The sequence below is a fragment of the Dermacentor variabilis genome, chromosome 3 (genome assembly GCF_050947875.1).
Source record: "Dermacentor variabilis isolate Ectoservices chromosome 3, ASM5094787v1, whole genome shotgun sequence".
NCBI lineage: Eukaryota > Metazoa > Arthropoda > Arachnida > Ixodida > Ixodidae > Dermacentor > Dermacentor variabilis.
Genome location: NC_134570.1, coordinates 66,274,850 through 66,302,004, shown reverse-complemented (window position 1 = coordinate 66,302,004; position 27,155 = coordinate 66,274,850). Strand labels below are relative to the sequence as shown.

The 27,155-nt window shown below is 43.2% G+C and overlaps 1 protein-coding gene across 1 annotated transcript; it reads left to right on the top strand.

Moving 5' to 3' along the window:
* The first annotated feature begins 73 nt into the window (after nt 1-73).
* Nucleotides 74-27,155, top strand: RPA1 (replication protein A 70). Its single transcript, XM_075685415.1, has 16 exons — nt 74-252; nt 349-396; nt 515-590; nt 711-819; nt 1,839-1,954; nt 2,336-2,386; nt 2,569-2,665; nt 7,861-8,032; nt 8,229-8,430; nt 8,886-9,025; nt 9,708-9,777; nt 12,565-12,708; nt 16,129-16,373; nt 19,185-19,301; nt 23,084-23,170; nt 26,469-27,155. Exons 1-16 carry the CDS (start codon nt 220-222, stop codon nt 26,574-26,576), a joined length of 1,815 nt encoding a protein of 604 aa, XP_075541530.1. The 5' UTR covers nt 74-219; the 3' UTR covers nt 26,577-27,155.

Below are 27,155 nucleotides of genomic sequence, written 5' to 3'. Positions count from 1 at the left end.
TTTTCAAGCGACAACGGAAGTATGAAAAGCGATGGTAGCGCCGTTGAACCGAAACTAAGGGAACCAACGGAAACGGCGCATTTGGCGCGCTTCAAGCAAGTGGCCTTGTTCCTGTCTGGACACGCTTGTTAATTGTGAATTGTTCGCGTGCTCTTGTTTTTCCGTTTTTCGTCTTCATTTATTTGCAAGTATTTTTGTGATTGAAGTTGAGGAGACGCCATGGAGCACCGCCTTACAGCTGGGGCGGTCGAGGTGAGCTGTCTTAACCATCCCTATACGATGCAGTACAAGTAGCGCGAATCGGCATCTGACACTTGCTAAGCTGCTTTGCCTGTTTCGGTCTTGCAGCGTATTCTTAACAATCAACAAGTTGACAAGCCCGTATTGCAAGTTCTGGTCAGTATCAGTTTGACTTGTGCCTTCTTGACTTAGGTCCGCCCTGTATTGTGCTCTGGGCAAGCATCGTCAACTGGCAATTCGTGTGTTAAATACAACCTTTCTTGACGTGTTTCAGAACTTCAAGCCCATAAGCAGCAACACTGCTGACAGATACAGGCTGCTGCTGTCTGATGGAGTGCAGTGCCACACTTGTAAGCTTAACTTCCATTTTAAACGAAGCCTGCTTGCCTTTCACGTAGCGAAAACACGGCGTATCTATCTTTCACGTACCTAGTCCGTTTGTAATTTACTTGCGGCGTCGTTGATTGCAGATGCCATGCTGGGCACACAGCTCAACTGCATGATCAACAACAACGAGATTGACAAATTTGCAGTGGTGCAGTTGGACAAGTATATGTGCAACGTTGTCAGTCCTGACAAGTAGGTTGGAGCATGTTTTGACAACTACAAGCAATTGTAACGAATATGTGCCGACCGTCTCAGATTCATAGTGTTAGAATGTTCTGTGCAATTCCTTGTCTAGTATATTTTGCATATAGATGCTTGTATTTCTTGTAAGATTTACGATACATCAATTTTTGAAGAACACTGGTGCTTGGCACTGCAACAAAACTCAGCTACGGTGCTCACTAATTCCATTTGCACTTCTATTCACTCATAGACTCGTAAATTTGACATCTTTTGTTGCCTTATGTGCTTGGAAAATGTTAACTTCATTAAAGTTACTATATTTGCAGGCGAGCTTACACTAAAGTGGGGAAAGCATGCTCCTGTGGCATCAGTGCTTTTGCAAGGCCTTTTTTTTTTTTTGCTATTCCTATCAATAAAAACTGCGCTAAACGGACATTCTATTTACAAATTCGAGCTTCATTTTTGCTCATGTTTAGCACAGTAAGCTCGTAACTTGCATAGTTGCAATACTATCTCTGCACACAGGTTTAAATCCTGGGGATTCAAATACGAGGAGAATATAAATGTGCTCATGGGCTAAGACATTGGTGCATCTTAAATAATTTTTCATGGTTTGAATAAGTCCAGGGTGCTCCACTACAGCAGCTCTCATAGCCTAGGTGTAACTTTGGTATGCAAAAACATGTAACTCAAATCTTCTGTAGTCAACTTGAAGCTGTTATTTAACAAAGTTCTTGCATTTTGTTTCAGGGATTGCTCTGATAAGCAGGGGTGGTATTATGGCAGGATTCCTTTTGCTCGATTCAAATTTTTTATCATCTTCAGGTGCTTACAATTGGTTGATCCTGGTGACAATATAGGTGAAGCAGCACTTGCACCACTGATCATGCACTAAAAAGAACAGCAGTGGGATAGAATCATTACATTATACCGACTCAAGTTTGTTGGCATGCAGGCAGGGAGAAAAATGCCGAAAGCAGCTTCATAGTCTCTGCAGCGACTTACATTGTTGTATCAAACCGCTGTAGGAAAGTCCTGATTGTGCTGGACCTGACTGTGATAGCCAAAGGCTCTACAGTGGGCTGCAGGCTGGGGAACCCCGTGATACCCACGACATCATCTTCTGGTGCTGCCCAACCTACAGGTGAGAACACCTGCAAGCTTCACTTGATGTCTTTACTACTCCTGTATGAGTGTGATGATGTGTGGTCATCATGCTCTTGTTGCGCTGGCATGTACTCGCAACGGGGATTGGCCATGCAGTGAGAGTACAAAATTTGTGTACTGTGACAACAGAATAAGGGGAAAAAAATGGGGAGGGAGAAAACACCGTTGTCCAATTCAAAGACAATTTGTATGGATACATTAGTTAATTTGTTTATTTCCATAATGGGGTCTCGGCGTAGATCAGCTTTATATTGGCATCTTTCGGGGACGGCGGCTATGTTTCATAGCACAAATTGGTGCAGTGTGGTATTTCGGGGTGGCACTTGTACTGAATTTTCAAGTTCTGTGTCGTCTGCAGATGGAGGAGCCAACAAGGCGCAGTTCCAGCACAATGGAGGCCAAGCTCCACGTGAGTGAGCTCAATTCAGATGTTGTGGAATTCTGGAGCTGCATTGTTTTAATTTATGCTTGTAACGTTGCGCCTTGTTAGAGGCATCACTTTCATGTACAATTCGTGCGTGCCATTTCCTCCGGGGGAAAAAATCTGATATGGAGTTTTTGACCTCAAGATGGAATTATCTTTGCTTGCAGCTTCAGCAGCGCCATCATTTGGAAACAGAGCATACCCCGCTTCTACCAGTGATGTAGTGGTTGTGCCTATTGCCAGCCTGACTCCATATCAGAACAGGTAACTTCTTATTTGGCTTTGTTGTCATAGTTTATCGAGGCTCCTTCATAAGTGCGACTTAAAAGCACTTTATCGTTATAGTCTCCTGTTCTGGGCGTGATTGTACTCCCGTGCAATTTTTCTTCCTTGCTTTCTTTCTTTGGACACCTTCCACAGATGGTTGCTTAACCACTCCTCGGTCTTGGTGAAAAAGCATAGTCCGCGGATAGCATACACTGCTGTGAACATTTCAGCCAAGTTTCGCAGCCAGGCACGGCATGTGGAGCTCGCAAGCGGAGTGCAATGTCACCTTTCTCTCAAATGCTGTCTTTCCAACAGAAGCTTGCTCGCTCTTTTCTGGATGCTTTATTTCGTAATATAGCAGATTCCCATGTGTGGCTGCTATTGGCAAATAACTGACATCAACCAAGAAACGTGTACAGATCAGTGCACTTCTTCCCACTGTTACTGTGTATATTTATTGACAAACTTTTGTAAGCAATCTGACGTAACTGAAAATCTGCTTTCGATTTTTGATAACAATTATGTATTTCCAGATGAATCCGACTATTGTTTGCTCATGCTTGGCCGCAGCCGCCCGTGTAGGAATTAAACTTTGGCCACCCTGCTTACCAATGTTTCAACCGTCGGATCTCGTTAATTTAGACTAGTTTTGAACACTTGACTAGCATTTAACCACATGAAATTTATGGTTAGACAACACGCACGCTTGCCAGCTTGCGCTCACTCCTGACCACTCCTGTTTGGACACTTTGGCAGACTTCACTTTATATTGAGCTATTAATAGTGCTTCAAAATGTGCAAGTTGGATGTTGCTACTATCTGTCAGTCAAGCAGGTGCAGGACAAAGCTTGTCCGCACCACGTAGCACGGCCAGACTGGAGCATATGAGTTCGAGCACGCTACATAGCGTAGTTCGATCTGCTATGTAGTGCAGATACCGTGGAGGCCATGGGGTGCCGCGACAAGTCTGCTGGCTGAGTGCACTGTGGCTCGCAGAAGACAACCGTATTTGGCTTACATTTGGCATGACGTAGACACGAAAATGAATGTAACTTAGCACCGAGGTGGCATTCAGTAGGCGGAGCGTTGGGGGGCATGTCCCGCTCTTCTGTAGCCTTCACAGTGCAAGGCATTGAAGGAGGGGAAGCCCCGCGAAGGTTGTGTTTGATTGCCGATAACTCCTCTTCTGCTGAAGGCATTGAGGTGGTGTCTGCAGCCAAGTATTTCTGGAATAGCCTATTTTAACTTCAAATGCATTTCTCCACTTTGATAAGGAGTGGTTCAGGCCCCCTTTAAAGCCACGAGGAGCATGTGAGCATCGAGCAGTCGACACGCCCATAGCTATGTGCAGTTGCCTTCATTTAGTCTTTGTTTTACTGTTTGCCTATTCTATGTTTTTTTCTAAATTTGATTTATATTTTTATTTTTTTCTGGTGGAGAAGAAAAACATAGGTGTATTAGGCACCGGAGTTGAACTTATATGATTTTACTTTTGCTGCTGTCTTGTCATGCCTGCAGCTGTGTTGTCGTGTTGATAAAGACCCGTTGCCGTCGTCACGAATACTACTTTATTCTCTTGTTTAATGAACGTAAAAAAAAGAGAGAGAGAGAGAGAGAGAGAGAGAGAACGCTTTTTTATGCATTTGTAAGATCGCTCAATACGAAGAAAACCGTCCGGCAGGTTGGACGACCTCAGCAAGAAGGTGTGGGAGCAAGTCTTAGAGTGCTGAAACGAGGTTGGAGTCCATTGTCAGGGTCTCCCACGGTTATTCAATTGCAGTTCGTCCCGACTCACATGGTGGAGCTACATCCTTGACAGGTTGGGCTTCATTATACCCAAATATTTTAAATGATCATGTCTTCTCCTAATGGCGACCATTCTAGTGTCATGACGCCAAGATTTTCCAGATGTGCTCACAGGTTGCGCGATGTATGGATGAGTGACAAGTCTTGCTGAAGCCAGTAGTAGCTGGCTGGGGAAAGACCGTCTAGGACACGGGAAATGAGACTTTTATTGATGATTTCTATATAGGTTTCACTGCACCTTTGTTCTTTAGTCCTGCGGAGAGATCCAAGGCCATCTTTAGTTATAATGCCCCAAATGTTCTTGCTCTTGTGAGCACTTGCCCTTGCTTGCTGAATGCAGAGGAGTTGTACTTGAAAAATAGCAAAACACATACTTAATAAAGCATTGTGGCATTTTCTTGACGTATGTATGTGTGCATGCTGTTCTAAAGGCGGATGCACATACAATTGCAGTAAGAAGGATGAACGAAAATGCATAGAATCAAACATAACAAAGACTCGCAAATAGATACGCACCTCTGTGAGGTCGGGTCGGTAAACCTTCTGCTTTCGGCTCCACTGGGTGCAAAACGTGGACTCATCAGTGAACACATTTCGCCAGTAGTCTGCAGTCCAGTAAAGATGGGCTTGAGCGAATGCAAGCCTCTTTGCTCTTGCCTCATTGGAAAGGAGTGTCTTCTTGGCAGCACTTCGGCTCCTGAAACCTGCTCTGAAAAGCCATGGCCCTAGTCCTGTGCTGACGTTGAGGCTTACCACATCTCCGACCTGACCAGCTGCCACGACAGGATTAGCATCAGCAACAGCAACCAATGCAGTGTCCTCTTCTTTAGCAGTCTTGCAGACACAATTTTTTGCTGCATCACCAACGTGCTCCATGTCTCTGAACACCTGCACGATTCTGCTAACAGTGGCTTGTGTTATACCCAGTGTGTTTGCAATCGCTCTCTGGGATGCACTCTGCAGTGACATATGTATCGCAGCCTCTCTGGTTTCTTCTGGCACTCAAGGAGGCATTTTATACGCTGCGCATAAGTCGCTGCTGATACGGATGGTAATATGCATTATTAAATACCTGAAGCTGTGATGACAACTCCTTACAGATTTAGCTGGTGCAATACAGTTACATTTCTTATCTAGCCTAAAAACATGATCTAGTTCTAAAACATTAGTCCAAAAACAGCAGTGTCTGTTGGTGTGTCTCGACTTCCTTGATGATTCTCACTGTTTCCATGTGGCTGTGTAAGGCATTTGTAAAGAAATGAAAGAAATAAAGGAACCGATAATGCAGCAGAAAGCAGAGGGGACGATTCCACCTAGGAGCTGAGGCCACTTGCACTGGGCAGCACTTTGCATGCACACGCACACTTACGTAATTGAATGGCATTTGAGTGAACTAATCTTCTGTAGTTGTACAGTGGCTGCTGTGATGTGCTTCTTAGACCAACACTTTGGTTTACCGGGCACAAATTTTTATTCGCAACGTGGTTGTTTTTTATTTTTGGCCCAACCTTAAGTTTTTCTGTATGCAAGGGCTTGATTTTGCAGAATGGAACGATTAGGTGCACATTGTGACATGGATTCAACTTGCCTGCTATATAGAGTTTTCACAAATTGCACACCATCTGTGCAAATTGTGAAAATTGAGTCAATCGAAGTTTTGTAAGCCATCACAAAGACATTTCAACCAGAGAAATCAAGTGCGCTCAGTGCTGTTGATGAGCATCGCTAGTGTATTGTTAACAGAATGAAACGCTTAACAGCAGACCTTGCATTGTCAGTGCATACTGCGTCACCTAACTGTGGCCACCATAAGCTCCTAACGTGCGATTAAATTACAATGTTTACGACTTCATGTCCCACCCTCATCTTCTCGACTTTGGCCCATTTTATCAGCATTTTGATATCATGCTGCTGGAGTGCTGCAAGCTTCTGCTTTCCTGCAATGTCTCTCTCCACTCTTGTCCACCGATGAGCATTGTAGAAAATCAGAGGCTTGCAGCACTTCTGCGGCATGGTATCATAATGATGATCAGGTGAGTCGAGGGCCACAAGCTGAGAGTGAGACACCAAGTCATGAGCAGCATAAATTAACTGCACATGTGCAGAGTTTATCCTGGCCATGGTGATGGCGCAGCAGGTACCAGCAGGCACATGCTCCACTGTTTGGGTTTTATTCCGTTGTGATAGTACTTTGATGGCATATTGGAAACTTGTCATGCTTACATCTGCTATGGATATAGATAAGGTACATTTTATTTTTCAATTTTTCAATACGTAAGAGAAAGACCAAATAGACAGAAAGAGTGCCTTTGACTCTCTCTAATCATTTGTTCTCTCTTTTGCACTACAAGCAATGACAGATATGCAAGAACTAGCCCTACATCATGCTTGCCTAAATTTTTGTTACGTTCGCCCAGTTCCCTTAAACAGGTCTTGTCAACAGACGTGCTTGTGGGCAGTCATTTTCTCATTTTGTTTTTAGCTGCATCTTATTTGTGCAAAACAAAGCTTCGTGTGGCACGTTGGAGAGGCGTTCAAACTGCCTTTTGCCTAGTTTTCTTGCTTTTCACTTGTTAGACAGCTGCTGACTCTGTAATCATGGTATGAGGCCTCAATTCCTTGAATGTGCAACAAATGATAAATTTTACCATTTTTTAATGCAGCGAATTCAAAATGTACGCCAAATTTAACATGGCTTCTTGGCAGGCTTTGTGTGCTTACCAGAGTTCCTCTATCGTCATGAAAATCGGGAGTGGCGGTCACATGCTATCACTGATGCTCAGGTCATTGCACTGGTTGAAGCCGCATTCTGATGATATCGCTGCAAGCTTTAGATTACAGTATCATAGGGGAGAGAGGTTGAGAAGTGCACTACAAATTCTGAGTGAAGTGACAGTAGGGCACCAAGCGTATTGCCCTGTGTTGAATCCAGAAAAGCGCAGTGAAAATGTTAAGAATGTCCGACACAGTGTGTCCATCTTTCAGCAGCATGGTCATCTGGTGGTTTACGACCACTGCACCAGGCTGACTCGTGCATGAGTGGTTTGTGATACCGTGTGACCACCACCTCCGATTTTTGAGTTGTGGGGAAGCTCTTGTAAAGACACCCTACACTAAGAAGCTGCGTTGAATTTGACACACATTTTGAATTGGTCACACTAGAAAAGTATACAAATAACAATTTGTTGCACGTTAAAGTAATTCCGGCACCATAGTGTTGTTACAGGGTTTGCAGCTATCTTTTAAACCAAGGAAGAAAGCGGGATGTAAGATTTTTTATCAGTAATAGTACTCTGAAAGTATTGACTAGTGAGCTGGCAACCATTGTTAGTCAATTTGCATCTTGTATTGTAGAGTGTTCAATATGCTCCTCTTGCATGTTTAAGGTGGACCATCAGAGTACGTGTTACAAACAAGTCCAACATTCGTACGTGGAGCAACTCCAAGGGTGAGGGAAAGCTCTTTTCAATGGACCTACTGGATGAGAGCGGAGAGATACGTGCTACGGCTTTCAATGCTGAGTGTGACAGACTCTACGACATCGTCGAAGTCAACAAGGTTAGCTCAACTCCTCCTTGTGTTCGAAGGGTCACGATGATGCATTGTACAAACATCCAGTAGTGTGAATGGGGTGCTTGTTTTGAAGCGTTGTGAAATGATTGTTTGTTGTGCATTCTGCTGAAGGTTGCGTTAAGTTTTCACTACATTTGTAGCTGTCTGAAGAAAGTAATAATGCGCCCAAAAATCTTCGCAGGTGTACTACATTTCAAGAGCTGTTATCAAGAACGTCCGACAAGGCTACTCATTTTCGTCTATCAAGAACGACTTCGAGATGTCGTTCATTCCAGAAACAACTATTACACCATGCGATGACGTTACTCCAAACATCCCTACACTGCAATTCAACTTTGTGCCCATTCCACGTCTTCAGGAAGTAAGCAAGGATAGTGTCATTGGTGAGATTGCATTTAAAAATTATTATTATTATTATTATTATTATTATTATTATTATTATTATTAAGGAGCTCTTGTTGCTTCTGCTCTTAATGTAATGCGTAATAGTCAATATCTGTGATGTTTTCCTCTGGCATTATCCTACATTCCACATAGTCATGCTGGAGAGGTTGCCTAGGCTACTACATATTAACAACCCCCATTTCTTGCAGTTAAATATTTCTTTCACAATCTAAGGCTGTTTGCCATTTTGCTTTCTTTGTTCATTCACTCTACAATAGTTGCTCATCTTCTTGCTCAACTAGGCCTTTGGTAGCTCTAAAATGTGCTTAACTACGGCCTTTTCAGTATATAAAATTGCCCTTTATGTATGGAGCTTGTAAGGATGGAGGTGCGCACCTTAGTCCCCACAAGCTTGTCACGTGCATTTTTTGGTTGTGGTGATGGGCTGTTGCAGACGTCATCGGAGTCTGCAAGTCGGCAGGTGACATACAGACAGTGACACGGCGCACCACAAATCAGGAACTGAAGAAGCGGGATATAAGCCTGGTGGATCGGAGTGGCACCGAAGTGTCTCTTACGCTCTGGGGAGATCAGGTGAGATTGTGGGGGGTGCTAGCTTTCGTGAAAGAGCTGTTGCTTTTTTTTTCCAGTCTTTTGCATGCTACAATATCCTTCTCACGCCTAGACAGCACAGGTGTGTGTGTGTGGTGTCTTGTAGTTAAGCTAATGTAATTTTCTTCATTCTGTCTTTGCTTTCCTTTACCATTGTTGCCAGAATTGACCAATAGTGATGCTGCTAGGTGAGCACTAGCGAATCTTCACAATGGGATTGAATGACTGGGTGGGTTTATTATCAAAGTTCAAATATTCTGCAGGGCTGCAACTAGGCTAGTTTCTGATGAATATCTATAACGATGAATTTCAGGGGACAATATTTCAGGTGAAACAAGTTTTGTAAAAGAGAAATTGACACCTTACACAATTTAACCTGGAACCTGCACGAAGCTACAAAGGAAACCCAGATACACTCTCCTAAGGAATTCATTTTGATTTCCTTTGTAGCTTTGTGTTACTTTCAGGCAGGTACCAATCTTGCCTTTCATCTAATCTCTATCCATCCCATAATTGTATCTGGTTTTGTAAAATATGAAGGCAGCGTGACTGTAATGTGCCTGAGTGCATAATACAAACGTCTTTTGATTTGGTGATAACGCGGGTCAAACCACTTCACAAATGTTGGGGCTAAATCGTTGCCTTTTGGGTTCCTGAATTCCAGGCAGAAAAGTTTGATGGCACTGACAACCCTGTAGTGGCTGTGAAGGGAGTGCGTGTATCTGACTTCAGTGGTAAGTTTATGACATTTTGCCAAAATTCTGGTCTCCTATTTCCATCCCTGCCTTCTTCCACCCATTTGCCTCCTTCTCCTTGCATGCTTCATTGTTGTCAGTGTATGAAACATGCCCCATATTTTCATCAAATTTTGCTTCCGAGCTTAAAGCCGTGGCGTTTCCAGAGCCTTGTTGTTGTTGTTGACAAAGAAGCTTCACAGAGTGGCATTCTTCAGCAGTAATTATGAGAATCTGTAATACCCGCCGTGGTGGTGCAGTGGTTATGGCGCTGCGCTGATGAGCGCAAGATCGCTAGCTTGGATCCCGACTGCGGCGGCTACATTTCGATAAGGGCGGAATCCAAAAAACGGTAATCGGCCCTTCGTTTGACCCTTTGTCAAAATCAATCTGAAGCCCTTCACTGCAGCATCCCTCATGACCTATTGTGAAGTTTACGGATACCAAACCCAGCATATTTAATTTTAAGAACTTGTAATGTTGTGACAGTGGCAGCAGCATGGACTTGTATTTCATGATTTTGAATGTTGCTTCAAGTATCCCACGTGTTAGTTGCATGTAGGACATTATCACATGTATTACACAATTTTGTGTTGGGCTTTCATTAGGGAACATTTCTCGTGAGCCAACAGTGGGTTTAATTAGAAGCAATGACTGCCCTCTCTGGCAAAAAAGAAAATTTGCAGAAAACTAATGCATGATCAAAAGTGAGTTAGTCGTTTGGTTTTAAGGCGGTAAGTGGGTTTGAAGGGGAGATGCTCCTTGAAATGACAAGCCACCTTTAAAGTCTCCTTCGACAAATTTAATGAATCTGCGCAATATTGTGCAGCTTTTTGTGCTGGATTTAATTATGCAAATATTTTTACAATGGGCCAATTAGTTTCAAAGTGAAATAGAAATACAAAACTATTGTTTTGAGGAGCAGTGGAGCAATAACTACTGACCAAAATATTGCTTTAAGGCACATAGTTTGATACTAGGAAGCATAAGGTTCACGATGGTAGAAATACTTTCTTGGTATGAAAAGTATTAACAATTACACAGCACTTCAAAGCATTCAAACTGTAGCTAGCTCATTATTAAATGTACAGCTGAAAAAAAATATTTAACCAGCGTTTGAAAGATCTGCACTTACCAGTGCATGATGCACTTACAGTGCATCATGTAGTTAGCAACCTGCTTTAATAAAAATTATAATTGTAGGTGCCTTGATAGCTGAGATGTTGCTTCTAAAAAATTGCATGGATCCCAAAATTGGTGTTCTGTGGAAATGTAAAAAATAGAAAAAAAAGGAAAAGCTCATATTTAAGCATGGATGCCACCCTTGAAAACCGAAAAATTGCGATAAAGTCGATTTTTGAAAAACAATATTTTCGGGTTGTATGTCTCATAAACTACCTGTTCTGTAATTATCAGCACCTAATTCAACCACAAAGTAAAAAAGAAACGCTACTTTTGAGGCCACTATGGCCCACAACACACACGCGCAAATGCCAAAATGAAGTCAAATTTCGCACGCGTGCCGTCGAAGCCCAAGACAGTGCAGATGTTCGGTGCGCAGAAGCGCGATATGCAACGTGTACGAGCATCGAACTTCCAATCTTTCGCAGCGAGTGCCGACTGCGTTGACGCTTTCAGCGGCGGAACTGTGGTATCGGCTGTCGCCAGTCGCAAATCTGACACATTGAGTGTGCCCGGAGCTGCAAAAGCTGATTAGTAGCTTTTCTAATAAAAAAAACACGGGTTCAACTTTAAGGCCCGTTTTCTCAGAATGGATTTTTTCGCTAGTAGTGGTGCTGGGGAAGGTGATATCTCAAAAACCGCTCTTCAGATTTCTGTGCCGTCTTTTTTATTCTCTTTCTGAATGACTTTGCCAGGGTGTAACAGGCTTCTTTTTTTTTAAAGCTGGTGCAGTTAATTTATAATAAGCAATTATTTTTTGATGAATGTGGTCATTACTAGCTACATCAAATTCAAAGTTGTGTTAAAACATTTTGGAGGGGAAGTTAAAAAAAAGGGCTTTGTAGCCCATCTATCAAGGGATCATCACTGTGAATTTCAGCTTCCTACGATGTCATGGCAATTCTCCAGGCTCTTCCTCAGGCATATACATGAACCACTTAGTTAGACCTCAATAACTCTGGAACTAATGAACATAGTTTTATGAAACTTTGCAGTTCCTCATAGTTCGGTGGTATGAATGTACCCTGAAAGTTTCATCCCGATATCTTAAAAAATAAGAAAGTTCGGTCTCCAGGGTAGCCTCCCCCCTTAATTCAATATAAAAAAAAAGATATTGAAATATTCATTGCTGGATAGTTAGTAGAGTAGCCAGCAAGTATATAATCAGCCTACCTACAGTTACTCAAATACCATATAAAAAAATTTTCTTTTGCGTTTCCTTTTTCTTTTTTTTTAGTTCGGAAGGCACATGGGCCCCCTTAATACAGACACTGTACCATCTAATACGAACATTTAGGTTGGCACATTAATGCATAAACTGAAGCCCCATGTGGTCAGCCTCCTCCACAGAGGACTTCCACTTTTTGCCTGATAGATGGGACCTGAACCAGTATTTTCGGTCCATCTCATTTGGGAACATCACTTTTAGCGGAGGCTGGCCGGCTAAAATCCACCTGACAGAACACCTGTCGATCCACTGAGGTGCTGCACCAAAGATGTGGCATCAGGCAGACGTGAAAACACCCCCAATAAGGCCACTCTTGTTATGCTTCCTCCAGTGTATGTAAGCAGAAACACTCAACACATTGGTTGATCACTTTGCAGGCGTCTCCCTCTCTTTGATTGGCTCAAGCATGCTGCAACTAAACCCGGACATTCCAGAGTCCCATGCCCTGATGGGCTGGTACAGCAGAGAGGGAATGCTTCTGCAGACACGCTCGCTTTCCACTCGCTCTGGTGGACCAATGGGTGAGTACGTCTTCTGTGGAATATGTCTTGCTAATCTGTGATCGTTTGGGAGTACAGTCGAACCCACTTATAACAGTATTGAACTGCAACGAAAATTCCATTTTAAAATCTATAATTGTTATAACCCGGTAAATGAAATCAAAATGGGGCATGGCATAGCTGCTCCGATAAAACTATAATGGCAGGGAGGCCAGTTCTCCCCACCGACTTCCTCCATCTGGCTTCTGATTGTGTAGACTCGTTTAACTGTTTAACCCTGCTTCCTGCGCGCTGCGATCGCATGTTGTTAACAAGCCGTGGCTGTCCGTGTTCAAGAATGGCACTGCTATGACAACTGCAAAGAAGGGTCACGGGCGGCAAGTGACATACGAGCTCCGCCGAGGCATCGCTTTGGTGCCCCCAAAAGGCGCCTTTTAAAAAATGCGGGAAGGTTGCCGCGGCAGAACCTCAGCTTGAGAAATCCAGAAGAAATGCTGGGACAAGATGGCCACAAGCATCTCGTCGCACACTTTCCACTGGCTTGTACGAGAAAACCGCGTTTCCATCAGTCTTGCTTGCTTTACACGAAGCTTGCCAACATCACTCTCTCCAAGGCATCCAGGTGTTCCACATAGCTAATCGGAAGGTCCCTCTTGAGAACAAGCCCATGAGGGACTGAATCATCTACAGGACCTCACGAGGGGACAATGTTGAGACAGCCTGCTCAACCGTGTCAGCGCTGCCACTGTGGCCGTCACTGTCGCTTTTCGATGCAACGACTTTCGCGACGATCACCTCTTTTGTTAGTAGCACTTCCGTTTCCAAATTTATAGCAGTGCGCTTTCTTTTCATCGGCAATATTGTACATTGCTGGTGATCAGCAGAGCAGCCATCTTCCGTTTCGGCGGCGAGTCAAATAAGGCTGAGAAACATGGCCAGGAACGACTTTGATGCAGCGAACAAAGACAAGCCTGAGCGACTTAATCTGTTAGCAGAATCGCGCAGAATGAGGGCCATAGAATAAAGATCCAACTGTGAGGGCCCAGCGAGCAATTTGGGAGCAGCGCCCGCGGCGTTGCCAGGCCAGTTGGTGCAGTCAATTCGCGTTTTAGAGGGTGGCACGGTGCAGAGCTATGGGCGCAGCCCATCGTGCTTGGAGGGGTGGAAGGGTAATGGAAGATATGCATGCCAGGCTGGCGTGCATCTCTCATGGAGAGAAGCGTGCGGCGGCAGTTGGGGTGGCGGGCGGTCATGCAGCGGCTCGCATTTCTCGTTTTCTTTTTTCTTTTCAAGGATTTCACATTCCATTACCTTTCGGCACGGGCACCCTGCAGCCAGACTTCATCATTTATAACCGATAATGCACATGGGGGCATTGTAGTAAGCGGGTTATTTTCCCATAGAAGACACAAAAGATGACGGTGCAGCAGCTTACCATTGTTATAACCAATATATTGTTAAAACCGGTATCGTTATAAGTGCGTTCGACTGTACAATCAGAACTATTGTGCACTTGCTTTGGAAAGGCTTTATGTATATACCCAGACCTCTGTAGTCTTCTTTGAAGGTGTTCATTATATTTTTAGAATTCCTTTTAGGCTCACAGTACTGTTAGTTATTACCTGCTGTGATAACGTAGTGGCTTTGGCATTGCGCTGTTAAGCCCGAGGGCGAGGGATCGAATCCCGGCCATGGCGGTGGCATTTAGATGTGGGCAAAATGTAAAAACGGCTATCTACCATGCATTGGGTGCTTGTTAAAGAACCCCAGGGGGTCAAAAGTAGTCTGGAGACCCCCACTATGGCATGCCTCATAATCATATCTTGGCTTTCACATGCAAAATACCAGAATTAAATTTTTTTGCTGTTGGTTATTGTGGGTTATGATATAGGCAAGCAAAAAAGTTGTGCAATATATGTTTACAAAGTAAAATTGCCTGCTTTAGCTGAAAAGCTTCTAATGCGCTACAGCCTGTACGCATGTGCAGATAAAGCTTGTCACACTACATTTTATGGTGTTAATGTAAATTTCGGATTCGTTAACCCTTCATTAACAAGTGTGCCCACAAGCAATATACCAGAACAAATTTTTTTCTTGCCGATATCCGTGTTGAGTACAAAGTTTCTGGCTAAAAGTTTTTCCCCAACACTGAATGACAGGCAGCGTATGCCATTTGTTGGTTTATTAAAGCAGGAACACAGGATGAGAATGAAGTTAGGTGTGCAACTCACTTTCCTTTGGAAGCACTCTCAAAGAGACAGTCCGATGTAAGATCTCCAGTTTCAGTGGTGTCACACACGTGATTCAACACAAACGTACACCTACAATTCACATATGGCAAGACCAGTCTGTACAAATGCCAAACGAAGCTGTAGGTGGCTTGAGGTGAAGCCCACTTTGTTTTCTGCGTGCTGCTTCCCATCTATTTCTGAGAAAGGTCCCACTAAATTTTCCATTGTTGATTATGCTTATTCTCTATGGGCTTTGCAGATTTAGATAGAAAACAAACATTTCTTTTTCTTTTCATGTATATATACATGCCATCATTAAAGGGTTAGCACTTATGGCACAAGAGACGGCATACCAGTGATTGGTGAACACTGACATTTGCTCAGAACGCCACAGATATTAACCAGACTCCAGCTAGTTCATCTCGCTTACGTGGTAAATCAGGGTTGCATAGTTTCTGAACAGAGCTCTTAGTACATTACTTCTAGCGCCCTCTCCGCACTTGCCAAGCACAAATTGATGAATTACTGAGAAGAATGCAGCTAACAAGATCGAACTTTGCTTTTGCCTTTCTGGGTTGTTTCATTGTACAGGATAAGTGATGAAATTTTGCCAGATCGAATAATTTGTTCTTAAATTCATTGCTCTCACCCTTCCTTATAGTAGTGCTAAATGATTAACTGGAATCGTTAAAAAACAGCACAGTGTTTGGACAGGATACAAGAGAGGTCTGTTAATGAATTATTTTACCAAACCAACTATAGTCTTCTGAGATCAACTAGACTTGCTCCGATTATACCTGAAGTGGTAGCTCAGCAGCTGTGGTGTTCTGCTGCTGAATCAGAGGTCGAGGGTTCGGTTCCTGCCCTTGGCAGCCACGTTGCAGTGAGAGCTAAGTGCAAAAATGCTTGTGTACTATGCTTCTGACGCACAATTAAGAACCTTGGGGTGGTTTAAGTTAATCTGGTGCCCCGTTGCAGTGACGTCTGTTGTAACTGTTGTGTTACTTTTGGACTTTAAACCTCATAATTTGAACGACTTGAAGGTCAGTGCTGCAATCCGACACCGAAGGGAGTTGGTTCAGGCATTTGAAGCTGGATTAGCTGGCCATTTTATCTTTTACACAATTTTCTGCCCTGCAGAGCCTCTGCGCTCAGCTAAAGTGACATATCTGTTATGTAAAAAGGTATTGTCGTGATCTTTTTTTCACAGGTGGAGGGAACTCAAACTGGAAGTCGATAGCGCAGGCGAAGGCAGAAGGCCTGGGCAAAGGTGACAAACCAGACTACTACAGCGTCAAGGCGTGCGTGTCGATCATCCGCAAAGAAAATTGCCTCTACAAGGCCTGTCCAAGTGAGAATTGCAACAAGAAGGTGGTTGACCTGCAGAATGGATATTACCGCTGCGAAAAATGCGCCCAAGAGACCATGGATTTCAAGTGGAGGCTTCTTGTCTCGGTGGGTGCAAAAGTTTATTGAAAAAGGCCATAGAGTAACGCTTTTACCATATATATATATATATATATAAAAAAAAAAGCTGAAGTGCTGCCATATAAGGCAGGCGTGGCCACACCTCAATTTAAGAGCTAAGTACTTTTCAGTTCTCTAAGTTCTTAACTGAGCTCTTTCAACAGCTCTCAAGAAAATCTACTTGCAGGTAACTCCTCAGTCAGCCAGTCACTCTATGCTCTGATTTTGCAACCTTGTGCTAGCTTCTACCAAACTAGGAGTTTTTCATAAGCTTATAGATCTGCTTTTTTTTAAATCTAGAGTGGTGTTTCCTAGTGGAGGAAGATAAACTGATAAAAGGCAGCTATTTGAATTAAATGCCAACTGCTTCCAAGTCTAATTTGACCAGAGTTTGTTAAAGATGTACATTGTACCGTATTTACTTTATTGTAATGCAAGATTATTATTATTATTATTATTACTTGGTGATGTCCGTTGCTTGAACTTGACCTTTGCATCACCTTCAAATAACGACAAAATTGACCTTTTCAAGGCAAATATGTATTCTAAATCCCGCAATTTTTACCGTTACGTTGGCAACATGTACGTTTACATCTTGATCAAATTCAGGCAAGTCGACTGGAGCCAAACTTGTTTTTTGTTCAAATCGACCCCATTTTTGCTGTGCTTGTGACTAGGGTTACAGTGCCACAGCACCGAGTCGCCTTTCGTGCTTTGACTCCATAAATAAATAAATAAAAAAATTTTTAAAATTTGCGATGTTATGGTGACAAAGTTTGTTTGGCATGATGCTCGCTTCAAAAGACGAGCAATTTTGTTCGCTGAGGAGCTGTGAAACCTTGCCGCTGCTCGGCGGCAAGGCGGCGGCAAGTCGGCGATTCGTGGATGGCGATACCAACGGGAGTAGTAAATGCAAGGCGCAGAAGACCAGGACTCAGGAAGAAGAACACAAACGACAGGACCAGGCGAACACAAACCACAGGACCAGGTGCTGGTTCCATCGTTTGTGTTCTTCCTGAGTCCTGGTCTTCTGCACCTTGCATTTACAACTTCAAGCATGAACCAACTAGCCCAAGCAAGAGTTTTACCAGCGGGAGGCCCTGCTTAAATGCCAGGCCAGTCGAAAGGGCTCTGGAGCTCATTGTGGCCTGGTGATGCCTTTCGATAAAGTAGTTGTGTGGTGTTTTGAGAAGTGCTTAATCTCAAACGAGCTCGATGACACGAAAAATTACTTGATTCTCGGGCAATCACTTTCGGAGAAAGTGTCGCTTCTGCAAGACTCGGCTCATCCAACAGCACTCTTGGCACCGTGTGAAGATAGGAAGCGAGCTTGGAACAGCGCTAGAAACACTTGTCAGGCACGCGTTCGATGCCAAATCATGCAAAGTTTTGCAAGAGCGAAACTATCTTCAAAGTTGATCGCCCGAGAATACCGCCCCGTGAAGGCTTTGCCTTGTTCTCAAACAACAATGATGAGTGAAGAGAAGTCGTTTCCAAATTGTGATTCTGTGAATAAAAGTACCATTTCTTTTTCTGTCCATCTCATGTTATGTTGCTATTAAATACGGTATGGCACCTGAGTAATTGTGGCGGAACTTCAAGGCAAGCAACCACAGAGACTTTTAACTACAGCAGCATATGGATTGGCCTGAAGTCGACGATAGGCATCAGTAGAACATGCATGAATAGACCCTGTGACCTGTTCGTATTGTAGTGATGTGCATAAGTCATTCTTTTTAATGTTCACTGCACATATTTTAAGGCCGGGAGTATTGCAGCAAGGCCTTTCTTCTCGCAGCTAATATCTCTGATTTGGCAGAAAAGTTAAAGGAACACTAAAGGCAAATATTAGGCAAGCTAAAGGGATAGATAAGTGTTCGAGAAACACTAAGGCGTCAGTATTATCATAAACATAGCCTTCATAATAAAAAAATTGAGGTAAATGCAGGACATGTTAGAGACTCCCCCTGGGGCATTCAAGTACTTGCCCAGTGATAAAAGCACTCCTCAGTTAAATTCTGTCACTACTGCTCAAGCACTCGTTGCAAAAAAACATCCTTGTGTCGTATAATATGGTGAAATAAAATGCTACTTGTCCATTTGATTGATTGATTGATTTCATTTTTAGAAAAAAGAACTCATTGAAGTTACCCTTGACAACAACACAGGCAGTCGAAAGGTTTTGTTATTGCGTAGTGCTGTGATGGTTTTGCTGGCTCGCGAAACTCCCGTAAACTGCAACTAGCAGAGAATTCAACTTCCATGTGGAGTAGCGGGATGCCCAAACGGTCTACGCCACTTGACCAAAAAGCAGCTGCAGCCTGTGAATCCACCGCGTTGTCTTGACTCGGTACCGCCGCCTGTCGGCCACCGTTTTACTCAACGATGGCAGCAAAGGGCGGTGATGGCATATGCAACATCACCATTGCCCCGTTTGGGTGGCGGGAGATATGAATTTCAAGAAAGGTATTCTGATTTTTCAGATGCAATTTTCTTGTAAACTCTTTAGCCTTGTCACGAAACAAGCATTGTGAGGTTTCTGGAAAGGTATCTGAACAGTCCACGCCAGCTTTGTATTTGGCCTAAGTGTCCCTTTAATGTGTGCAGGAAGCACCATTACCATAAGTTAGCAGTATGCACGAGGCTACAATTTTTTTTAAGGAATATTTTACCGTGTTTTCCCCAAAACTTGACTCCTATGATCCTTTTAGTGTTTCTTAAATGTACTGTAAATGCGCACAATATGTCACTGTTGTGACAGTACCATACTATTGTATTGCTGTGTTTTTCTGCTCACAGGCAAATTTAACAGACTTCAGCGATGGCCAGTGGGTGACTTGTTTTGGCAAGGAGGCTGAGATGCTCATTGGGGCATCTGCAGAAGACTTGGGCGACATGTACTCAAAGTCGAGCAAGGTAAGGTGAACATGTGTTTTGCTGTGAGTCATGTGCAGGGGACGCCAATAGGAAATGAAGCACGCCTACTCAATTATCAGACATTTATTCTGAGAGTATAAGTTAAACGGTTTAATTAAAGAGAAACATTATGTTGGCTGTAACATTAAATTACACTTCTACAATTCCAAAACAAAGCCACTATTAATGTGAGAGGAGGCACGGTTTGCCAGAAAAGATGCAAAAACAAAGGACAGGTGGTGCCGCTGCGTTGAAGTTTCTGTACCAGCTCATCGTATTATCATAGACTTATACGGCTTCTCCTTAGGTTTGGTTTATCGATAAAGATTGTATTCTAAGGGTGCCAAAGGTTGAACTTTTCTATTTTCTCTCATTGACCTACAATGGCCCAAATATAAACGAAAGAATACCTTGAAGTTCATGACGTCCTAGCATTATAATTTCAGTGCAAAATTTTAAAAATACATCTTTGACTTTCATTTTCTCATGTAATAATCTCCCGATTACTGCAAAATTAACTTAAGTAGAGTTTTCAAATACTTTAGCATTCCAAAAACTTCAAAACTGATGCTAGCGCTAAAAGGGACGAACACACGGTGAAAAGACGACACGACGACGAGGGAACGCTACTGACAACTGGTTTATTTTTGAAAAGGGTTCAAAACTTAAGACAAGCACAACACGTGCGCACAACCGAACTGCGCCAGCCTTCTTTTACAAATGATATCGCAATATCGCAAGCAGTCACGGGAAGTGAAATGATAAAAACCAAGCAGCAAGAAGTGAAAGAAAAGACCAATAAAAGACAGCAACGGATGAAAAGCCATATGTTACGGTTTTACACATCTCTCCAGAAGTGTGTGCTCATCCGAGTATAAATTTATTTCATTGATGCACAGACCCGCCTTTTTTGTATGTGGAATCCTTCCAGCAACACTCTAGCTTTTGCGCTTGCACTTCTGCCCAGAATCTTTGCTTCTTTGAACCATGCCACGCACTCGCAAACTATCACATGCGAAACTAAATTCGCAAGCTTGGCTTGGTTTGTTAAATTTATTAAATTTTGGGAATGTTCCCTTAAGCTGTCATTGAGGCCCGATATAGCACTTGCCGCAGGACAGGGGAATAAAGTATACCTCTCCTAGGGTGCACCTTACGAGTACATCTTCATGCTGCTTTTTGCAACCGCGCTGACCTTCACCGCAGATGCGGGAGCACAGCTTCGCCAACTTGTTTGGCGCAGAAAATACAAGCGGCACATTGTGCCTGCTGGCCACTTTTTTTGAGGTTGTGTGAAACCTTATGAATGTAAGGCATCACCTCAGGTTTGGTCTTCATGCGTTCAGGTGCAGCCTTCATTCGTCAGGGACCAAATTTCTTGAGGAGGGTTTCAGCGGCTGCTAAAAGGACCAAGCAAGGGAAGCCTGTGGCCAAAAGCCTGCAAACCTGATTGTCGAAGCTAAAAAGCATTTCGTGCGGGCACAACTTTTGAAGCGCCTGTTCCATGCAGAGCGATGCAAGTGCTCTTCGTACGGTCTTTGAATGAGACGATTCATAGGGCAAAAGCTCTTTCTTTGCACATGGGAAATACGTCTAACAAGTGTGTCCCTTAGTTATCCTCAGTCTGAGGTCTAAAAGGCGCATGTGTTGTGCTTGTCTTCAATTTTGAACCCTTTTGAAAAATAAGCCAGTCAGTAGCTTTCCCTCGTCGTCGTGTCGTCTTTTCACCGAGTGTTTCTTCCTTTTAGTGCTATTGTCAGTTTTAAAAATTGCATCACCAACTAGCCCAGCTCCAAGTTTTATTGAAGCATATTTATCATTCCACGCTGATTCCTTTTTGGTGTCTCTTCAAAGCACAGACAACAAGCCAAGCAAGTGGCGCCCATGATCAATACAGTCTCAGAAGGAGCATTCTCATTCCACTGTGTATGGCAAGGACATTTGAATAGTCTGATGATGCAAATCATGTGTTCTCATTGCTTCTCGGGATATACAGCATGCGGCGCATTAATTGCGAAATCAAGTTCTACCAGTCTTGCATAGACAAGAGCAGCAGTAGCTTTTTGCCAGTGCTGTCCGTTGTTTTCCTTCATTCTTAGTCGCTGTAAATGTTTGCTTCCAGTTTGGGCAGGGATCACAAGTAGCATCTTGCTTTGCGGAGGCCTGACCAGCGTATTGCCTCAAAGCCTATTCGTTTTCATCAGGCATGGCAAGACGACGTTGAACCATTTAGGCTCTTTGTTCACTTGTAGTGTTTCTCAAATGTTTTCATTTTCTTAGGCTGCATTTACACGTCTGGCTTCATTGGGCACTTGTAGTCAAGCCTTAGTTTAACGTAGAGCACTTCGTGCTGTCTCCTAATGAGTTTCTTGTCAGTAGCTTGATTATCGTGCTTGTTTGGATGTCAGGAAGCTGTAACATAGCCTATAATGTCACTGCCACACACTTAAACAGAAAGTCTGAAAGAAACAAGGACTACTAGGCTGTTTCGCAGCCACTCACCAATATTTCTTTCTTTGCAGCAACGAAATCATGCAAAATTTTGCTTACAGCACACGCCCCCTTTTTTTCTTCCTTGTTGTACTTGTCCACTGAATAATATCTGCATTTCTGCAAAAACCACTTTTTTCAATTAAAATTGTTACAGGCAGTACGTTCGGGGCCCCTTTAGACTAGCACACTGGATTTACTCACGCTCATCAAGGGCATAGCATCTGTGTTCGCATTCCTTGGTTCTGAATCAAATGGTCCAACATTTTCCTTTTAATGCTTTGCTGACCACCTGCACTGTACACCATACAGAGATGAACTTGTCAAACACTGTTCTGTTGTCCTTAATAAGCATTTAGAGAATAGTTGACTTCTTGATGAGGTCATTGCAACCTGCTTTGAAAGCACGTCCTGATTGCAAGAATTGGGGAGTGCAGATAATCAAAGTTGATTGTTCAGGGGAAAACCCATTTCAAATTGCCAACAGAACTGCTTATTCAGATACAGCAAGGGTTTTCAAAAAGTGGCTTTGCTTGCGTTGCTCCTGGTAAAGTCTGCCCTGTCAACATACTGATCGCATGAGGAGGTGCTGATATGGCAAATCCTTATGATAATGAAGTCATTGAGACGGGAATCAGACTTCATTAAAGCTTGCTTTTGTTAAAACCAGCAGGTAACCTCTGAGAGAGCTTTAGTAACTTAAGCGGTGTAACTTAAAGACTGCAGACCAGTAGTGCAGGAGCTCTTAAAAATATGTATTGAAGAAAACCACTCAACAATGATATCATAGAGCAATCTACTTTTGAGAGAAGAAAGACATGACAGAGAATGCATGACTAGTGCCTGATAAGTGTTTCTTCGAGGCAACAGAAGCCTGTCCTCCGTGTATGTATATTCTCACAATAACCTCTTCTCTGGTACTGCACTCTACTCTGTTTCAAGTGCAATTGAATAGTTTGTGTCTTTGATGTATAATTGCAATGTATGCTGCACCAATCTCATTAGCATATTCTGCTTTGTACTTTGTGAGGAGTAGCCTTGTGTCACTCTAGTTCGAATGATCTGTCCAAGATGCATGCACAGCGATTGGAACTGCGAAAAGCTTCGTATAGAGTGATTGCATTGTAAACAATGTTTACTGTATATATTAGTCTATTATGCATGTGCAGCAACCGGAGCGGTAAAAAACGATTGCATCTGAACAAACAGTCGTTTGCTGGACATTGTCTAATTCCTTGTTCACTGTTATTCCGTCTTTCTGAATACTACTGATTGATGGTTTCCTGCTGCAGGAGGACTGTAGATACGATGACATCCTCAATGAGGTCCCCTTCAAGCCCTTCATCTTCCGGCTTCGCACCAAAATGGAAGTTTACAATGTGAGAAGCAGCATTATATTTCTCTCAGTGTTTGTTTTCATACCTGCATGTACACATCTTCTGGTATTGATAGAACTATTTGACTTTAATTCATTCCATCTAACTCTGCATACCATTGACACTTCAATAGCGATTTTAGTCTAGAAAATGCAGGTAGCCTTATTAGGAGTGTTGTGGATTTTGAGTGGCGTAGCCGTATTGGACGCAACACATTGTAAAACAAGTTCCTCAATAGCGAAGCCAACAGTAGCTTCTTTGAAGAGTGGTACATAATTTTGCTAGACACTGCATCTTGTGAGAACAGCCTGTTGCTGCAGACATCTCAGTGTCTGTTGCCATGATGTTGCACTTAACTCCTTGGCTAATTCATATTTTCTCTTTCATATTGATAGTCTACATTGAGTCTGTTAGAAATGCATGTTGAGCTGTGCCTTATCTTTCTCTTTCTTTATTTTTTATTTATTTATTCAAATATATGTACGCTTCTGTTGTTACTGTCAGCCACCTGAAGAGTGCTTTAATGACGGTAATGCACTTTGTTTTGAGAACTGTGTGGCACTGGCACATACAAATGTCTAAGCGCTTGTTGCTAGTTATACATATTTCCAAACTTTAGAGTGTCGTCCATGAGGTTTTTAAAAGTAGCATTCCTCTCTGATGCAGCTTTAAGAGTACAGTGAAACCTCGTTAAACCGTAGTTGGCCGGATCTCTGGAAAAGTACATACTAAACGGTAGTGCTGCTTGACCGAAATAGCATGAGATCGCCCACTTACCTGTCAAAAACGGAGCTCAGAGAGAGTGCGATGAAAGGGGAAAAAACATGCAGTATTTATTTACTTTGCGCGACAAACGTGTTATTATTGTTTGATGCCACGGCGACCTAGCAGCGACAACTGCGGCCTCAAACTTGCTGAAGCTGTGAGCCAACTTTTCAGCCAGCCCCTTCTCGGCAAACACTCGCGCGGCAGATTCCTTGTTGGCGTTGCATATTCTTCATGCACAATCCCGGTAGCATTGCAGAAGTCGCGGGGCACCTTTTCATGCAAAGTGCTGTTCTCATCGCGACGATTGCATTCATGAGGCTAACGTAACGTGCAGCTTCTGCCACTGTCTGGCCTGAATCGCCCATGCTGTCGCTTTCCGTGTCGTCCTTATCGCTGTCGCTAGGCGACACGTTGGCAACAACAGAGGCAACGATGGCGAAAAGGCGGACCTCGTAGCCGACACCTCTTTGCGGTCGCAGCAGCGCTGCCGAGCAACTTCTTTGCATTCCAAATGCCACAGACTGTAGTCAACAGTACACCCATGTCGCGTGCCAGCGCCGACTTTTCGCATCGCGTTCAATAGCATGAACGATGTCTAATTTTTCATCTATGCTAAGCACCCGGCGTCGTTTTTATCCGAGTTTTGGCATGACGTGAGCTCCCGTTTGCACGACGCCACAACGCTCCCTGACACGGCGCCGAAATGATGTTGATGTTGATGTGGCTTCACGCGCAAACGTGCAGGGTGCTTGGAGGCCGTTGTGCCAATCTCTGAGGCTTGTTGTTCTGCCGGGCCACCCGATGGAGACAACGCACCACCGTGTTTGCGCGACGAAAAGTGGAAACACTATGCGTTAACCGATACGTGTGCAATAAGCTGGTACGATTTGTGCGAATACTATACACATTATGTTTATGGGCCGCTGAGTCAGGGATTTGACTTTACTACTTTTAAAACGAAACTACTTTTAAGTGGGTACGGTTTAATGAGGTTTTACTGTAAACTACACCATTTTCATGGGATATCTATGGGTCTGTACAGTAGACTTCCATTATTTCAACTCTAGTTAATTTGATTTTTTTTGGTTTATTCGATCCCGACAAAAGGTCCCATGCATTTCTGGCACCACGCATTTCTATGGGCCCGGAGCCTCGTTATTTCGATCCTAAAATTGGCCTTCGCCGGATAAGTTGACCAGTCAGCCTGCATGCACCTGACTCCTATGGTAATCCCAATGGCTACCCCTTTAGTGGATGCGTTGCACACACATCAAACTCCGCTGAACTTTCAAACCAAATGCCATTTGCCCTTCTCCTCTTGAGAACTGCGCTCCCAGCCGGAGAGGTAGTGTACCTAAGCACAAGTGTGCCTACGTACATCTCTATGCTGTGACGTCGCTCGTAGTGACATGTGACTTCGACATTTATTCAAGGCAATATCTGTTATTTATGTAATATGTTGCTTCAATAGGCAAATTAAGGTTTAGAGAAATAATAAAACACACAAACTGAATGTCTGCATGGTTTTGTTTTACTTCGTACCGTAGCAAGCAAAATTTACTTCCGTTTCGTCTGCTTGCTGCTATGTTCCATTGTGCGTGCAGACAACAAAACTAGGTCATTTTCTACCGTGTTCCAGTATGCAATCATGTTCTGTACTCTGCTTGTGTCTGCCTCAGTGTTTGTGTAGCACTGACTTATACAGCTAGTCGGGTATTCTTGTGCGCAGCATGCAAAATTGCGCACTGTGCGAAATGGGACAAACGCAGCAGCTGCGCACCAAAAAAAGTGAGGGAAAAAATAGAAAGCGGGGCCTAAGATGTATGTGCCACGCGATCCTCGAGCTCCGGTGTGGGAAAACGCAGGGAAGAAATTTCGCTTGCAGAGGCTAGACAGGACAAGTGGAAATAGTGTCTGTGGTAGTGGTGACGGTCACCTCCTGAAATCGCAGGTTAGCGGCACTGAAATATTTATGTCTAGGCTATTAATGAACCAATTCGAAAATTTATTGTGGTAGAACGCCTCCTAGAGGGAACATAACAAATTCCAGCACATAACCGAAATTCACTATGTGGTGTGGTGAAGGCCCTTTATCGAAAATTGGGCCAAAAATTTTCTACATGGTGCAGTCAGATACAAAACCGAAACTGCATTTGCAGTGTACCTACGCTTCATCGCCTGTATTGCGGCGAAGCTGACTCTAGGAAATCGACCGTCATTGTGCAACACAGAACCTTGCCTGTTTTTCATGTTTTTCAAATTACTAGCCGACGACTCAATTGTGCGTATTATTGGATGCAATATTATGCGGGGCTTTAACTTGTTTAAACTGTTTCATTCTAATTATTTTCTGGCCCCCTTGGAGTTATAATTAACAAAGTCCCACCATATTTAGTCTTGCGCTAGGTGAGGTGATGCTTGAAAGAGGCTAAGCCTGCATTCATTACACATGTTCTGGATTGGTTGTACATAGCAAACAGCGTGTGCCAGCTAGCTTTCTTATTCCTTACTTTGTTTCAAACCTTGGTTGCAGGATGAAAGTCGTTTGAAGACGTCTGTGATGTCCGTTGCCCCGGTCAACTGTGTTGAATATACGCAAAAGCTGCTCAAGGACATTGCGGAGCTGAACAAAAGCTTGTGATCACTCTATATGAAACCAAAGAGCTATTGAAGAAAGTTGCTTTCATGATCCACATTGTGTGTGAAGATCGGCACTAAATTAAACCATTGAGCTACACTAAGTAATCGTGCCTGTACAATAAACGAGAAACTCATGCATCATATGCTACTTTGGGTGCAGTACTTGTATGTGCCAGAACCTTGAAAATGATGAAAAACTTAGGTGACGTTGCTGGGACAATGTACAAGTGTGTTCATTAAAGAAAATGTCTATTTGATAGCTGAATATCCCAGTAATATGTTAGCATTAACAAGGTGACCAATGTTGTATATTAGTGTTGTCCTGCGCACAAAATTACTCGTTGCACACCAGTGAACCATGCTATTGACACCAAATTTTTATTGTTTGCTGTTGGCATGTATAACCTGTGACAGCTTTACTTAGTCTGTCAGTCTTTTGTAGAAGCAATCTTGCTCTGCTATTAAATTGCTTTACTTTAAAGCTGGAAATATGGTGTAAAAAGTTCTTTCTACACCTATCTTTTGAAAGTGTTGATGGGTGGTACAGACGGGTACTTCAAGTAAAGATTTTGTTTATTTA